The sequence below is a fragment of the Crassostrea angulata genome, chromosome 2, assembly GCF_025612915.1.
Source record: "Crassostrea angulata isolate pt1a10 chromosome 2, ASM2561291v2, whole genome shotgun sequence".
Taxonomy (NCBI): domain Eukaryota; kingdom Metazoa; phylum Mollusca; class Bivalvia; order Ostreida; family Ostreidae; genus Magallana; species Magallana angulata.
The window spans coordinates 77140627-77158864 of record NC_069112.1 but is presented as its reverse complement, the minus strand read 5'-3'; the positions used below and the strand labels follow the sequence as shown (position 1 = coordinate 77158864).

The 18238-nt window shown below is 37.4% G+C and overlaps 2 protein-coding genes across 5 annotated transcripts in view; one reads left to right on the top strand and one right to left on the bottom strand.

Moving 5' to 3' along the window:
- LOC128170918 (neurogenic locus notch homolog protein 2-like) overlaps positions 1 to 18238 on the top strand; it is a 658320-nt gene that overhangs the window by 357443 nt on the left and 282639 nt on the right. The window contains exon 12 of the mRNA XM_052836668.1: positions 12212 to 12466. Coding sequence (XP_052692628.1) covers positions 12212 to 12466 — 255 coding nt within the window. The remainder of the gene's footprint in view (positions 1 to 12211; positions 12467 to 18238) is intronic.
- The window catches only part of LOC128170934 (uncharacterized), a 278519-nt gene that overhangs the window by 184432 nt on the left and 75849 nt on the right, over positions 1 to 18238 (bottom strand). The window lies entirely within an intron of this gene.

Here is an 18238-nt window from a genome sequence, read left to right as displayed (position 1 = left end):
TAGGGTGAACCCAGAATGGTGATCAAATTTTGAAATAGGAACATATAGAGTATAACTTTAAAACTCTTTTTTTCAAATATAAAAAGCCAGGAAAGCTGCAACTTATGTGGAAGCATCCGTAGGTAGTGTGGACTTAAAGTCGTGAAAATCATGACCCCTTGGGGTAGGATGGGGATACAATGGGGGGGGGGGGTTGGGGGTTCGAAGTTTTTCATAGGAATGTACAAATTTAAGATAAGAACATATAGAGATAATCTTTAAAAATCTTCTTCTCAGAATCTAATTAGTCTGGAAAGCTGAAACTTGTGTGGAAGCATCCTCATGTAGTGCAGATTCAATGTTGGTAAAATAATAACACTCATGGGAATAGGTGGGGCAACAATGGAGGTCAAAGTATACACTGTAAATCTTTTAAACTGTTCCTCTCAGGCACTAATCAGCCAGGAAAGCTGAAACTTGTGTGGACGTATCCTCAAGTAGTGTAGATTTTAACTTGTGACAATCATGACCCCACGGGGTAGGGTGGGGCCACAATGAGGGATGGAAGTTTAAGATAGGAATATAAAGAGTGTATCTTTTATAATCCTCTCAGAAGCTAATCACCAAGGAAAGTTGAAACTTGTGTGGAAGCATCCTCAGTCAATGCAGATTCAAAATTGTGAATTTCATGACCCCCGGGGATAGGGTGAGCCCACCATGGGGGTTAAAGTTTAATTTAGGAACATATCGAGTAAATCTTTAAACATCTTCTTCTCAAAAACTAATCAGCCAGGAAAGATGAAACTTGTGTGGAAGCATTCTCAGGTAGTGTAGATTCAAAGATGTGCAATTCATGACACCTTGGGTATAGGGTGGGGGCACAATTAGGGGTCGATGTTTAACATTAGAACATATAGAGTAAATCTTAAAAAATCTTCTTCTCAGAAACTAATCAGCCGGGAAAGCTGGAACTTGTGTGGAAGCATTCTCAGGGAGTGTAGATTCAAAGTTGTGAAATTAATGACCTCCAGAGATAGGGTGAACCCAGAATGAGGATCAAATTTTAAAATAGGAACATATAGAGTAAAACTTTAAAACTCTTCTTTTTGAATATAAACAGCCAGGAAAGCTGCAACTTATGTGGAAGCATCCTCATGTAGAGTGGATTCAAAGTCGTGAAAATCATGACCCCTTGGGGTAGGATGGGGATACAATTCGGGGGGGGGGGGGTTAGAAGTTTTTCATAGGAATGTACAAATTTAAGATAAGAACATATAGAGTAAATCTTTAAAAATTTTCTTCTCAGAATCTTATTAGTCTGGAAAGCTGAAAGTTGTGTATAAGCATCCTCATGTAGTGTAGATTCAATGTTGGTAAAATAATAACACCCATGGGAGTAGGATGGGGCAACAATGGAGGTCAAAGAATACACTGTGAATCTTTTAAACTGTTCCTATCAGACACTAATCAGCCAGGAAAGCTGAAACCTGTGTGGACGTATCCTCAGGTAGTGTAGATTTAAACTTGTGACAACCATGACCCCACGGGGTTGGGTGGGGCCACAATGGGGGATCGAAGTTTAAGATAGGAAAATAAAGAGTTAATCTTTATTAATCCTCTCAGAGGCTAATCACCCAGGAAAGTTGAAACTTGTGTGGAAGCATCCTCAGTCAATGCAGATTCAAAATTGTGAATTTCATGACCCCCGGGGATAGGGTGAGCCCACAATGGGGTTAAAGATTAATTTAGGAACATATAGAGTAAATCTTTAAACATCTTTTTCTCAAAAACTAATCAGCCAGGAAAGATGAAACTTGTGTGGAAGCATCCTAAGGTAGTGTAGATTCAAAGATGTGCAATTCATGACACCTTGGGTATAGGGTGGGGCCAAAATTAGGGGTCGATGTTTAACATTAGAACATAAAGAGTAAATCTTTAAAAATCTTCTTCTCAGAAACTAATCAGCCGGGAAAGCTGGAACTTGTGTGGAAGCATTCTCAGGGAGTGTAGATTCAAAATTGTGAAATTCATGACCACCAGAGATAGGGTGAAACCAGAATGGTGATCAAATTTTGACATAGGAACATATAGGGTAAACTTTAAAAAATCTTCTTGAAAATAAACAGCCAGGAAAGCTGCAACTTATGTGGAAGCATCCTCATGTAGAGTGGATTCAAAGTTGTGAAAATCATGACCCCTTTGGGAACGATGGGGCCACAATGGGGGGGGGGGGGGTTAGAATTTTTTCATAGGAATGTAAGAATTTCAGATATGAACATATAGAGTAAATCTTTAAAAATCTTCTTCTAAGAATCTAATCAGTCTGGAAAGCTGAAACTTGTGTGGAAGCATCCTCATGTAGTGTAGATTCAATGTTAGTAAAATAATGACACCCTCGGGAGTAGGGTGGGGCAACACTATGGGTCAAAGTATACAATGTAAATCTTTTAAAATGTTCTTCTTGTAATTTCAACGTTGTGACAATCATGACCCCCCAGGGGCTGGGTGGGACCATAATGAGGGGTCAAATTTAAAATAGGAATATATCGAGTAAATCTTTAAAAATTTTCTTCTCAGAAACTAATCAGCTAGGAAAACTGAAACTTGTGTGAAAGCATCCTCAGGTAGCACTAATTCAAAGTTGTGAAAATCGTGTTCACCAGGGGTAGGGTGGGGCCAAAACCGGGGGTCAAAGTTTTAAATTGAAATATGTAGAGTAAATGTTTAAAAATCTTCTTCTCAGAAACTAATCAGCCAGGAAAGCTGAAACCTCTGTGAAAGCATCCTCAGGTAGTGTATATTCAAAGTTGTAAAAAACATGTTCCCACAGAAGTAGGGTGAGGCCATAATAGGGGGTCAACGTTGAAAAGAAAAATATATAGAGTAAATCTTTGAAAACATTCTTCTCAGAACTAATCAGCCAGGAAAGCTGAAACTTGTTTGGAAGCATCCTCAGGTAGTATATATTCAAAATTGTAAAAAGCATGACCCCTAGGGGAAGGGCGAGGCCACAATGAGGAGGAGGGGGGTCGAAGTTTTATATACAAATATGTAGAGTAAATCTTTAAAAATCTTCTTCTTAGAAACTAATCAGCCAGGAAAGCTGAAACTTTTGTTAAAGCATCCTCGGGTAATGTTGAGCCACAGTTGTGAAAATCATGATCCCTGGGGTTTGTGTGGGGCCAAATTGGGGGGGGGGGGTGTTAAAGTTTTACATAGGAAGATGTAAAGTAAATCTTTAAAAAATTTTCTTCTCAGAAACTAATCAGCCATGAAAGCTGAAGCTTGTGTGGAAGCATGCTCAGGTAGTGTGGATTCAAAGTTGTGAAAAACACCTTTGGAAGTAGGGTGGGGCCACAATGGATGAGGGGGGGGGGGTCAAAGTTATATAGGAAGATGTAGAGTAAATCTTTAACAATCTTCTTCTCAGAAACTAATCAGGCAGATGATTCTTTATAACTGTTAAGACTTTGGCCCCAGTACAATTATTCGGCCTCACAAGAAGGTTCAAAGTTTGATGTAGTTTTATATCCCATATATAAACAATTGTTAAGGATCTTTTTGAGAACTGCAATATTCAACAATGTAATATGACTATAAAATCACCCTGTTAGAAAATTGACTATTGATTATAAACATAAGAATATTTTGCTATTTTTTTTGGGCTGTGGAATGTTTACAGCAATGGAAGAAGGTGCTTCTAAGATAATCTTATAGTCGCCCATGTAATAAACCATCCACTTTAGTTTTCATTCCCTTAATCTTGATCTTCGGCATGTCTGTACTTATCTGCGCCTTCAGGAAATGTGATGCCTGTACTTGACTTGCACCCTTATTACACAATCACTACAGTGAGGTCGACGAAATTCCTTTAAGAACGCGTTTACGTTCCACTGCTGAAGCTCTGCATTTCGTAAACTGATATGTGACTAAAATATATCTAAGAGTGATTCAATGGAATAACTCTGGTATCTACGAAAGCCCAAAGGGCTCATTTGAGATTCAAGACTAAAAATACGAGATTCGAAATATGAAATTTAAGATTCAAAATTCGAGATTCAATATCTAAATTACCTCCTTTCTTTTCTCCTTAAAAATGATTATCAAAATTATCGCTTATATACTCTACTTCAATCTAATTTGAGCTTGACACAACGATCTCTCTGTCCCCCTCTCTCTCTCCTCTACCCCCCCTCTGTTTATTTCTATCTCCCTCTCTCTCCTCTACTCTCTCTTTCTCTCTTATACTCTCTCTCTCTCTCTCTCTCTCTCTCTCTCTCTAACCTCGACCATGACATTGGATTATGGGTAGACTATATTACATATATTTGTATTATTGTCGTTCAGGTCGTATATCTTCTACGTTTTCTAAACTTGTAATTGAAATCTTGGTGTCTAAGCTTTACCATAACCTCTAGTTTAATAGGTTGGTTTTTGTTTTATTGAGTTTCGTTTCATAGCTAAAATCACACTCATTTTTTATCATATATTAAATAAATATTTCTTCCTTTACCTTTGTTAAACAGATGGCACAAATTTACAATGGGTTAAAATGTATCGAAGAAGAATACATACATTGAGTTAAAAACATCAGGGATAATACATACAGGGAAAGCAAAATCATTTAGATGAGCAAAGCACACAGTGTTATCGCTTACTTAATTGTTTATACTGTACGGGGTTAACTCATCAAAGTTAATTTAATCACTATATAACCACTATATAAGAGTTATTAAGACATTTGTTTGTACATAAAAAATATGTTCAAATGATCTTTATCTAAAACAGGTGAATGTCGCTAGGATAACAGTTTCAGATCAACGATTTTATTGGACAATGTTGATAACGAATCTCAAATTTCGTATTTTTAATATCGAATCTCAAAAAGGACTTCTGGACTTTCGTAGCTATTAAGTCACATTTCTACAACTTTTAGCTAACATTCAGTTGACTGAATGTCACAGCCCCATCCTCTGTTCGTACGAAACTGTTTGCATGTCCTTTGCATGCTGAGCAATGATCGTTTTAATTTCCCAAGAACTCGCCATGCAACTTACACAATGTCGAACTACTTGCCTACACACCGGACATTAGTTCCGCATGTCTGCGACATTTGTTTGAAACTAAATCTCGAATGATAAATCCTGTTGCCTATCTGGTCAAGGGCGGAAACGAAAATATATAGAGACCCTCAAAAAGAACGTCGAGCACAAAGCCTTTTAACCGGAAGTGCATCCCAATAATACACTTCATACCCCAATGTTGTGGAGGAATGACCTAGTATCCACCAGAGAGCGCACTGAGGTTACAAAGGTAAAGAATATAAATGAACAACAACATATAATAAATGCATACAACAAAGCCTGTTAAACACAAAATAGTTTAGGTGGATTTACAGTGTCGGAAGTAACAGATAAACTTGACGACCGCGAGAAACTCCTTATGAGTAGTACAGTATCGACGCTGGTCTGTGGATTTGCATACCTAATGGTTCGCTCGCGCCCATTTTGGGCTTTACGCAATATCATCCATCATGAGCATAACACAGTTCCGCACGAATGGCGAAATCTGAGGCGTCAGTATCAAGAATATGAAGTGCCCATCCTGGGTCGAAATGGCATCTAAAGAGGGAGGGGGGGGGGGGGGTGAGCGAGTAACACGCGATAGAAGATCACCAAATGCTTGTTCTCTGTCCTAACTGAAGGCAGTCTTACCTGTTATGGCATACAGCGGGGCTGCGCTTTCTGAAAATGAGAGATACGGTTGCGGTGTTAGTTCGGAAAGCCCTAGTTTTTTTTAATGCTATTTTAATTAATGGTCTCGAACTGCTGCGATATAATGATTACCCACCTCAACCACTCTAAGCTAATTGAGCAGCCCAGAAACTTATTCCCGGAAGAACTGGTATTTTCTGTGCTTGAACTTCAGGTCATGCTACTGGAATATTTTGAACACTTGACGCAAGTTGTCTAAACGTGCTTGCGTATACTTTTTGAGGATAAGAACATCCTCGAAAATGGCGAGAGCTATCTTCAAACAGATGTGTGACGAGTCTGATAGCCCATGCAAACGTTTCCGGGGCATTGCATAGGCAAAATATCGTGAACTCAGTAAGGCCATACTACATAGTTATAAAAGCTGTTTCATCCCGGTCCTCAAGACTGACCTTAATCTGCCAGTATGCGGTGTAAGCATCTACTTTTGAAAACCAGAGGCTACCCGCTATCGCATTGAGACACTTCTTGATGAGTGGAAGCGGATAGGTGCCTTTAACCGTCATCTTGTTGAGCGCCCGATAGTAAACTCACCACCGCACAGAACCGTCTATTCTTCCTTATCAGCACGAAAATGTCGTATGTCCGAATGTTGTCAAGGAAACCCTTCATGTGTGGGGTACTTCAGAAGAACCTTCCACTCCGACTTGTCTCACAAATGCCTTCGACATTTCTGATACGGACGTAGACATCGCAGTTGCTAAAGGCAGCCCCTGCCGAAAAATGTGTGCCTTCTGCATGAGGTTCATGAGTTTCCCCTCGTTCCGGAATTGTTAAATGACCTTGAAGGAGTTCACCCTACAGTACAAGGAATTTACACATGGACTGATGAATAAAATTAGACATTTTGCCAGTAATTCCAAAATCGGTCACTTTCATTGACAATGGAGGTAAACGTACGTTGCATGGGCTGTTTGCGAAATCCTCCTTTGCTTAAGTGCAATTGCACTCCATTTTTGCAGAAAGTCGATACCCAGGAACATGTCATAGTGGAAATGGGCAGCATACACTACATTCTAGTAGTTAAGGAGGGATTCCCCGATGTTCATTTGGGAATCACCAAGGGTACCAACTGACATTGTTCCTTCGCCTCTGGCGAATTTAAAATCTATATTGGAGGAAATTTTGGGAGCGGCGACATCTGGTCATGAACCCGTTGTACTAAACTAAAAACTAAAAAACTAAAATCTAACAGTATCATTTAACATCTAATGTGTGTTGTGTATGTTCTAACAAGGTCGCGGATTGATAAAGAATTGGTAATGAAATTAGCATTGCATGTTTACTTATTAGGAAATTAATTCCCGGGTAAACTATACAATTAAACATTTAGTTAAAAACCAACGCAAACTCTCACTAACTCTCTCTCTCTCTCTCTCATATATCATAAATCAGGTTTTTTTTTTTATTTCTCGACCAATATCTAAATAACCTCCTACATGTATAGAAAACACATTGACATGTTCTGACCTTAGCGGCAGGACTGCGTTTTAAAACAGAACTTACGACTTACGACCAAATAAATTTAATGACTGCTAATTAAAAACAAACAAACTCACGTGAGGTTTACCACCCGGTGAATTTCAAGTAATTAGTTGTTAGCATGATTATTTAAGTATCGATAAATTATTAACTAAAAAAATGTGTTTTCTAAAATTACGATAACAGTGTGTCTTGTGATTTGGCGCTCTTGAGAGGAAAATTTGACTTATAGCTCAAAATATAACACATGTGATTTAAATAGATGAATTAAAAAAATAATATTGAAAAATAAACAGTCAAGAGCCGTACAGTGAATGTCAGGGGCATACATAGGGAAGTACAGTGGTCTACAGGGGAAGACAGTGCGTACAGGGGATGACAGGGGCATGCAATGGCACACAGGGGATGTATACAGGGGCGCACATGAGATGTCAGTGTATACATAGGTTCTGTACAGGGGTGACAGGGGATTTTCATACGGGCTGGGGTATCTAGAGCCAGTTGTGTGCAATGTCGACTACTGCACTTGCTAGGACACCATCTACCTTAACCGGTATGTGCCTTACACTTCCCCATAGGCAAAGCTCCCAGACCTGACGGATGGCACAACTCAAGTAACCGCCCCCACTGTTGGAGAATCAGGGATACTTACATGCTTGGTGTCACCACTTTTACCCACGTGAGCTTATGAGATAAGAGGATTCGGTTTGAGACTTGTTCAGGCAATCTCGCTTTAAATACCCCTGCTGATTGCATGCATAACATAAAACAGACCCCCACTGACGACCGCTATATGAGCAACAGGCTCTGGCCTCTGTGGCAGATCACGCCTTGCTAGTCTATGAGAATCACTACGCAGCGAGTGTATTGAGGATCTTGACTGCCCTGACGGACCCACCTTAAAACAGTTTCCACCAAAGTACGGCCTTATTACTCTGACATACCATTCACGTGTCCCAACATTGCTGTCCGAAACGTGGCCTGCCCTTCTGTCTCCAGTATTCCAGTGGTCTGGGAATCCCAACCATGGATACTGTCCTTGACTGTGTCTCTGGCCAGGAGAACCACTCTCATTTGGACAACCCTCCCCATATTACTTGATGCTATTCGAACAGGGATCACAGCGTTAGCAACCCTGGGAAACCTAGCATTTAATAAAGGGTCCCCAGTGTCCACTGCCCCTTGACCCATAGACTTTTAACCCATTATCGCCTCAAGAGGCGGGATGGCGTGCGCATTCACACTAGGTCTTAATCCCTGAGAATGATTTTCTCCCAAGGACCCCGACACCTTCAATAACAATTTAGTTATCTGGGCAAGCTGTGACGCCAAAGCTAAAACCCCTGCTTTTAATTAGGACACAATTTTGGTCCGCCGGGAGGACTCCATGGCCCGTGATTTACCAGACCCAGCTGCATCTTACATTCATTTTTTAAGTAGCCCTATCCCCACTCACCCCTGGGTAAGGGAAATGTATAACTACTCTATCACAGAAGTATCCTTAATTACCCGGGCGTGCGGAGTGCTGTGCACTGGCGGCATAACAATGCGTTATCAAGTCTAAAAGCTGGTCAGTCCTATTGTACACCTGACCTCTTACTACATTTATATCCTCTTAAACTTTGGTCCCAGCTAGATCAGCCTCCCTAGTTTCCCTGCCCTCCAGAACATCCATGAAACTTGTCATTTGGGAGCCAACCCTGCCCAAACCAAATGTCCAATGCTTAATGTGTTAATAGTTATTTTTGAACTTTATCAACTGTATGTACCTATCTGCAGCCTGTGTCGACTGCAGGGAAACAACCCTACTATAGGCATAGATCTCGAGGCGGCGACCTGTGGTTCGGATAAAGCCCTAGGATACGTCACACAGATAGAGTCCCGTCCTCTTTTGTGATTTACATGTTTCGTATGTTATATATGGGTAATCCTTCTAAATATATGTATTTATTGACTCGTGATTGTAGGGTTAGTTTTATACCAACTTTTCATAAACTTGAATGAAGTTTTCACTTAAAGCCATTTTCCCATCTTAAATCTAAATGGTATAATTTATTAACATAAAAACTTTGAAAATCGCTAATATAAAATAGTTACGTACAATGTAAACAAAACTCTGTCGAGATTTCATTTAGTAAATTGATATTCTTCAGACTCCGGTGTTTATGTTTGACAGTAAGCATGTAGAAAATTAAACATTTACATCTGAAGAAAATCGATTATAAGTTTTGAACTGACAAGCAAGAAATCTACGCTATCGAGTAGAGCGTTAAAAATACCAAAAAACTGTAAAGGAAGAAGCGCGTTCTCGTTGCTGTAGACTTCCTATCGATAAAAACAATGAAATCAAATATAATGTTAATGTTATCAATGTTTTCTTTCCCGAAATTGTTACAAAACAGTGTAGTGCAATCGGTTAGAAATTGAATTAAGAATGTAAGTCCTGAGTTCAAATCCCGGTGGAGCTTTTATAATTTTTACATTCCAAAAATGTTTATAAATATTTTTAATCAAATATTGTAATATTTGAAAAACCGGTGACGTAATTAGTTTATAATATACTTCTATCCCCGCTATTAATATATGCTCCATACAACCTTAATTAGAATTTCCTTTCCCGAATAACTGGATCCGCCGCTGGTAATAATTAGTACCGAAAAATTAAACATAATGTGAACAAAGGAATAAGTGGTTTCATGTTGCGCGTTAGATGAATGGCGGGATCTAGGATGTATTGAAAGTCTGCCTTCCACTCTCCTTTCATGTATATACCGGTATATCAACAGATACAGATGATGGCATTTACATCTCGGTGATAAGGCCATTTACCATGCAGTGTGGCTCTATATCGTGCCGCTGCCTACATGTATCTTGACACGATATCTCAGCATTCAAAGTCCATTCAAAAGACAGGAAACGTTCTATTCTTAATTCTGGATTTTTAGAGAGTGGCTATTTAAGGTTTTGTCGTGTGTTTTGTGTATTGGGTTCAAAACTACTCTGCAAAAAGCAGGAAATCAAACAGGAAGAATTAATTGACCCAAGAGGGGTTAAAATTCAAATTGTTTCTAAAATTTCTAAAATCGGTTGAACCAAAATATAAACATTTCTGATAAGCTTTAGGATTTATTTATATTACTATAAAGGTTAATGTATTTATCTAATTCATATTTAAACTTTTTTATGTAGAGTTATGTTTTTAATTACCAAAGCATCATGTGTTGATATACATCCCGAGAATGACACTATACTGTGTGTTTATCTTCACAGTTAATGTCGCCCTCAACAAACCAGCGTACCTACAGTACCCACGGGGAGGTGACAAATGGGACGCCAGTAACGCTGTGGACGGACGTAAATCAGACCTGAGTAGGGATGGAGGTCAATGTGCTGTATCAAATGACAAACAAACCGCCACCTGGTGGGTGGACCTGACCACCATCCACAGCATCCACCACATCACCATATACTTCATGACATACGGATTTGGGCTGGGTATAGTCACATTTTATTCTTTTATACAATGTATTTACCCTCAGATAACAGTTCTGTTAAAACCCAAATTATATTTATTTCCACTGACTATTATATTTAAGAATAATCCTATCGTGATTGATGTAAAAGTTCGTACCACGATTTTACTATACCAGTAAAATAGTTATTCTGCATGTTTTTTTGTTGGTTTCTCTATGCTGCCGTGCATTGGCTCCTTTATTTTCCACGTTTGTTTAAATACCAATAATCCCTCATGTTTGTATCGCTTATCGAACGAAATATTGAACACTAGTTGATGCTGAAATTTAGTAAGAAAGCTGCTTTTGCACCCGCTTTAAAACTTTAAAAACACCACATTAGTCATTTATTTTTATTCTACATAGCAACCGACTATTAAAATACTTAATGTATTTAAAAACACATACACGTCACTAAAGGATTCTAAGAGTTTAAGAAATATGTCTACACTCTAAAAATATACTACGATACTTCTCATTTGATTGGAGATGGGAAAACCTGATTCTTCGGGACATTTACAATGTACAAGAAAAGTGCTTTTAATGAAACAATTAAAAACGAAAATATACGTATGAATGAAATATCAGTGATAATCTGCAGGAAACATGTGCTTTTCTTTTGTGCAATCTGACAACCTAAATCCACGTGTTTTGTGTACTTTTTTAGATATTTAACGTACACACATTTTTTGTGTTATTAGACTCTCAGTCTGTCATAACATCACCGAGGTTTTATAGTTTAAGCATTTATATGATTATAAATTCATCTCAGGTCAGTTACATACATGGTTCTAAATTCAATAACATAAACAGGTTTTCAAATACAAGTTGTCCAGAGGTGGGGGGTCCGATGGTTATTTGATTTTTCCGGGGGGGGGGGAGGGGGGGGGGGGGTCCGGAGCCCTGACACCCCCTCCCAGATCTGCTCATGCTACATGTACGACGTCTGCTATAAGTAAAATGCATGGACGGGGTTTTTGTCTTGGTGAATTGTTACACTATTTGTAGTTTGTGACATTCACCAATTAAAATAATTATTATTTTAACTATAAATTTTAATTTTTATTATTCTCTACTTAAATTTGTGATATACATGTAGGCATTAATTGGATAATATATGATAATTATTTAAAACACAAATTTCAATCTCCTATGTAATATCGGATCTTTGTTGGTTGTCTTTGGGGGAAAAACACAACATGTAACAAGTTTAACGAATACACAGGGTGTTATATATATATAGAAATACATGCAAACGTTTTGTTTATTCCACTGCTTATCGTTTTATTTATTACCTACACACAACTCCAAAAGAATTTTATTACAATAAGATTTTTAGGATTTTTTTACAGAGCGTGTTGCATCCATTATTGTTAAATTAATGCTCCTCAGACCAATAAGGATATTGTTTTATTAATCTAGCTTCTTTTATCAGTTCATCTTTGATCGTGATTCCTTTTGTAGACTTTTATACTGGTTTGTCAAATTACTTCCTTGGATTCTCGGTGTACGTCTCCAACACAACAGACAGACTACAGGGAACACTGTGTTACAAGGACGATAACTTTACAGCACTCACCATACCTTCTGTCTTCACCACCGTCTGTCCTGTACATGGACAGTACGTTATCTACTACAACGAGAGACTACCAGGAGTTATCTACCCTAGAGGGTACTCTACAACTGTTGACATTAACCTCTGTGAAGTGGAGGTGTATGGTGAGTGTTCCTTATTACTTGAATTCAACCTTGAATACTGATGTTGTGGGTGTTCATATGTCAATTTATATCAATGCACGTTTGGAACAGCAATACTGCGTCCAGTGACACTTGCGTTGTAATGATAAGATTCTAAGATTACGTCTAATACTAGGACGTATTTAAACTCACTTGTAATTTGCAATAGAATGCACGATTGTTGTAGTACTGATACGAACACATGCATGCGCTTTTATCAAATCCCCTGTATCATCAGTAGTTAAGAAACCAATCAACATGACTTGCATTTAATAAACCAAGAGTTGCGGCCTATTGTTCCCGTTTAAGACACAAAAGGAAGCATAATGCACTAGTGTGTGATACAAGAGGCCAGCTTCGCTGATGTCATTCTTCGAAGGTGAGTCTAAGATCACTAAAAAGGAGTAGTTACACAGGAAACCAGTAATCAGGTGCAGCACGCGCGGTCCAATGAGGAGCCACATTCAGAGACATAACACGTTGGCATAGACGAGCTGATGATTGTCGGAGATTATGTTTGTCACGTCAGACAATTGAAAAAACCCCGAAAAACAGCCATTAGACGGCGCTGAATATAATACAAGATTATGAAGTCATTACTCATAGGATTGGAAGTCGAGTGAAATGAAATTGTAAATCAACAGAATGAATTGATATATTTTCTTTTAAAGTTTAAAATATCAAAGACAATTGAGGGGGGGGGGGGGGGAGAGAGAGAGATACGTTGCAGACATAAATCTTATATATGAACTAATAATCGAAATAGGTGGGGAATAGTTTTTTACCCCCTCTTTTTTTTTGAAAAACAAAAACTGGTAATCATTTGTGTAGTGATACTTTATCACCGTACATTGTCAAAAGTGATTTTGATGTACCTGAGATAATATTTAGCGGCATGATATATATACTCTTTTAATTAAATGTTTTAAAAATGAATAAGAAACCATTACAATTGTTTTAAGTGCTGGCTGTTTTTACTCTTTATAGGATGTCCTGGAGGGTTTTACGGGGCAAACTGTTCAAACGCCTGTCCAGATACCAATTGTTACTGTCACTTAGAGACCGGCACCTGTCAGGGCTGCAAGCCTGGGTATCAAGGTTACCTGTGTAAATCAGGTAATACATGTTCTATTACACATTTTTTAAACATTTGGACTATACATGGATACTACAGTATGGTCTCAGTGTAACTGATTTACAATGTGTACGGTTTTTTATGTTGCGTTAATTTTACCTGTAACGGAAAAACGCCATCTTTTTATAGATAAACGAACACCACCATTACTGTAAATCAAGATATACCAGATTGTATATGCTCCTATGATTTTTCTTTATATCCTAATGCCATCAATGGACTAGTGGCGTTTCTTTTCGTGCAACGAGTTACTGTTCGTTGGATTAAAAAACTAGAGGCGAATTGGCCTTAACAGTCACCTGAGTAGCATACATCCCATACACAAACTTGTCATGGAGTCTCATATATGCATCTAATTTGTAATGACAACCACATTTCAAAAAGAACTGTGAAACCTATAATTTTGGTGAAAAACTAAAAGATCTGGTCTACAAAATCATGAATTCAATTTTCCTTGCAGGTGTGTGGGAGTAAAGAAGATATTTTTTTAACGTTATATGCATTAACATCTATACATCCATTTTGGCCCTGCCCTATGGTCAAAACCCATCCTTGAGGGGACATGAAAATTAAAATTTCAGTAAAGGACTTCCTGGTAAACATAATTAGTAGTCATTTTTTTTATACAGATGTGTGAGAATAGAGAAGGAGATTTTTAAACATTATATGCATTAACACTATATTGTCATATTGCCCCCCCCCCCCCCCCCCCCCATGTCCTGAACCCCTGACCCAGGGGCCATGAATTTCACAATTTAGGTAACGGAGACTGTGGATATCATAATAACCATGTATTCAACTTCTTGCCCACATGTGTGGGAATAGAGAGGATTTTTAAAGATTTAAAACATTTTTACTATATGGCCATATTGGCCCAACCCAAGAGCCTGAACACCTAACAAAGGGGTCATGGATTTCACAATTTTAGTAGAGGCCCTCATGGACATCATAACCATGTATTCAAGTTTTTGCTCACATGTATGAAAGTAGAGAAGATGATTTTATGAGATTTAAAACATCTTTACTATATGTCCATATTGGCCCCACCCTAGAGCCTGAACACCTAATGAAGGGGTAATGAATTTCACAAATTTGGTAGGGGGCCTCATGGATAGCATAATAATGCATTTAGTTTTTCACAAAATTAATATTTATGGGAACAGAGAAGAAGATTTTGTTAGATTTGATACATTTTTACTATATGGCCATATTGGACCCCTGACCCAGAAGACATGAAATTCACAATTTAGGTAGAGGGTTTCATGGACATTATAATCATGCATTTAGTTTTTAAAAAATATATATGGCAGTAGAGAAGAAGATTTTATAAGATTTAAAACATTTTTACTATATGGCCATATTGGCCCCACCCTAGAACCAGAACCCCTGACCCAGGGGCCATAAATTTCACAATTTTGGTAGAGGGCTTCATGGACATCATAACCATGCAACCAGTTTTTCCTCACATGCGTGGGAGTAGGGAAGACGATTTTTGAAAATTTGGCTTTTTTACATATTTGGCCCCGCCCGTGTCACCCAAGGGGTGGTAGAGTAATGAATTTCACAATTTAGATTTTTCTGACCATAGAGATGCTTTACACCAAAATTTATACAATTGACCTGGTAGTTTTCAAGAAGTTAAAAATGTAAAATTGTTGACGCACGACGACGGACGACTCAGGTGAGCTAAAACATTATAAATATTGATACTTAACGATCACTTTTTATTCCAAGCGCAGGTCTCTAAATATTTTTGTTACCAATTTTCAATGTTGGGACATTGACAAAACCTGTTACATTAAAAAAAGCCGACATAGAAAACTGATTTGTACTGCAAGATGAATAAAAAATACAAATACAATACCTTCAAATCAAACAAACTGATAATGTACAAAACAAACAGGCACAAAGCAAGAAGAGAAAAATGAAGTTTATTGACAATTTAAGACAAAATAGCTATTTTGATGTTACATGTATTTTAGATAACAAAATATTCATAGAGATAATGTGTGCCTAGTATCTTTAGTTTAAGTAACTTTTGTAATAAAAAAAAAAGATTTGTCGCCAACGCTTTTGATTAATGACCAAAAAAACGAGCTTACTACAACCCCTTTGTGTTATCATTCAGAACGGAAACTTTTAGACGTTATCATGCGATATAGTATTTTTTGGTATTAGTTTACTGTTACGTTAACACCATGCAAGTATACATTTTTAAGATTTTTCTGGGAAAAGTGTTCAGTGATGTTGGGTTGCATACATTTTCAGTTACTGTTCCATAATATTGGCCAACTCATAATGTGCAAGTAAACATTATATTTTTCCAAAAGCGTGTGGTCGAGGATATTATGGTGTTGAGTGTCAACAAGAATGTGGACACTGCCATGACTTAACTAAGTGTTTCCACACCAACGGGTCATGTTTAACTGGGTGTGAAGCTGGTTATCATGGGGAAACATGTAGAGCATGTGAGTGGAAATATAATATATTTTAAGAAAGAACAGAAAAATAATTAACTTACATTTTAGTTAACAAAATGGCAAGCATCTATTTAACATGTATCTAGCTTTTGATTCATGCTTTATGTATTGTATTCAGCATGCCCTTACAAATTCTTTGGACAGGAATGTGGTGACAAATGTAATTATAATTTGTACGTTATCTATTACTTTCAGCTTGCCAATACGGATTGTTTGGACCAGATTGTCTTCACGAATGTAACGACACCTGTGATGGTTGTAACAGATTCAATGGTTCTTGTGATTCTGGATGCAACCCTGGATGGCAGGGATATGAGTGTCAAGATGGTAATGAAGTGCACCCAGAGTGTTTAAGTTGATATATTGAGAGAACATCTAAGTTACATGAGTAAAACATGTTTGGAGTTCAAAGATGAACAATTATTTTAAGAGGTAGTTATACACAAGTATAATGCTGAAAAAAAATAATGTACTTATTGCCAGTAAGTGTGTAGATTTAATATTGTTAAAGATGTTTTTAACAATAATAATCAATGTCAGTGTCATATTATTAAAATAATGTTTTTTTTTATAAAGCCTTCGACTGACTTATTGCTTGCTTAGAGTAACACATTTACCATGAATACGCTTTATAATATTATAACGCAAAGTAAATTCTTTAAACAACAAACGCAAGCAATAAAAAAAAAAAACATTTTTATATACTATTTTTCCCCATCGGTTTTTTTTTCTATTGGCGTTGAAAAAGTTCAAAAGCTAGTATTTTTTATATAAATTATCGGAAATCAAAATCCTAGCAATATGCACACCTCTGCTATATGTACAATTGATCTGCAAAAGAACAACTTCCTATCTTGAGAACTGTATGAGGAGTTATCCGTACAATGAGGGTACCCCATATGCAACATTTTGACAAAAAATGACTAAGTTCAAAAGCTGGTATTTTTTCGATAAATTATCGAAAATCAAAATTCTAGCAATATGCACAACTCTGATATATGTACAATTGATCTGCAAAAGAATAACTTCCTATCTTAAGAACTGTAGGAGGAGTTATCAGTACAATGAGGGTTCCCTATATGCAACATTTTGCCAAAAAATGACTAAGTTCAAAAGCTGGTATTTTTTCGATAAATTACCAGGAATCAAAATCCTAGCAATATGCACACCTCTGATATATGTACAATTGATCTGCAAAAGAACAATTTCCTATCTTGAGAACTGTAGGAGGAGTTATCCGTACAATGAGGGTACCCCATATGCAACATTTTGCCAAACAATGACTAAGTTCAAAAGCTGGTATTTTTTCGATAAATTATCGGAAATCTAATTCCTAGCAATATGCACACCTCTGATATATGTACAGTTGATCTGCAAAAGAACAACTTCCTATCTTGAGAACTGTAGGAGGAGTTATCCGTACAATGAGGGTACCCTTTCGGCAGCCGCCCGCCCGCCCGCCATTTTCACCATTTTAATAACCGGATTTTTCCGTTGGAAAACCCGGTTAAAAACTATATGATTTTATACTTATTTAAACAGCTTGCGATACAGATTCATTTGGTGATAACTGCACTAAAACATGCGGACACTGTCGTGACGTCAACCAGTGTTCCAATATTAACGGAACATGCATGACTGGATGTGATGTTGGTTATCACGGGGGCTTGTGTAAAACACGTAAGTAATAACGCTGAACAAGGTATGGACTTCAGACTCACCCTGCTGTCTATAAAACATGTTTGTTTGAGGATCATTTTAAAGGAACTTAGGCACGATTTGAGATCACAATGTTATATGTTCTATTTTTATGCATAAAATAATTGACTTGTGCATTTTGAATGATTGGCCAAAACTTGAATGTCCGATGGCAAGTTACAAGCTTGACACAGAGGTTAGAATTATTGTTATGTAAACAAAGCTCGAGTCTATAGTTGTTTACAAACAGTGTTAAGTAAGGGAATACACATTTCTTTGACGAAATGACGTGTGGAACAAGATAAACTGATTAAATGTGTTCATAAATAATATCAACAAAAGAAAGCATCAATTGAATAGAAACTTATACCAATGCAACACATATGTAACAAATGACAAGACGTGAGCTTTGTTAACAATTTAAAAAAAATAAAACTATGT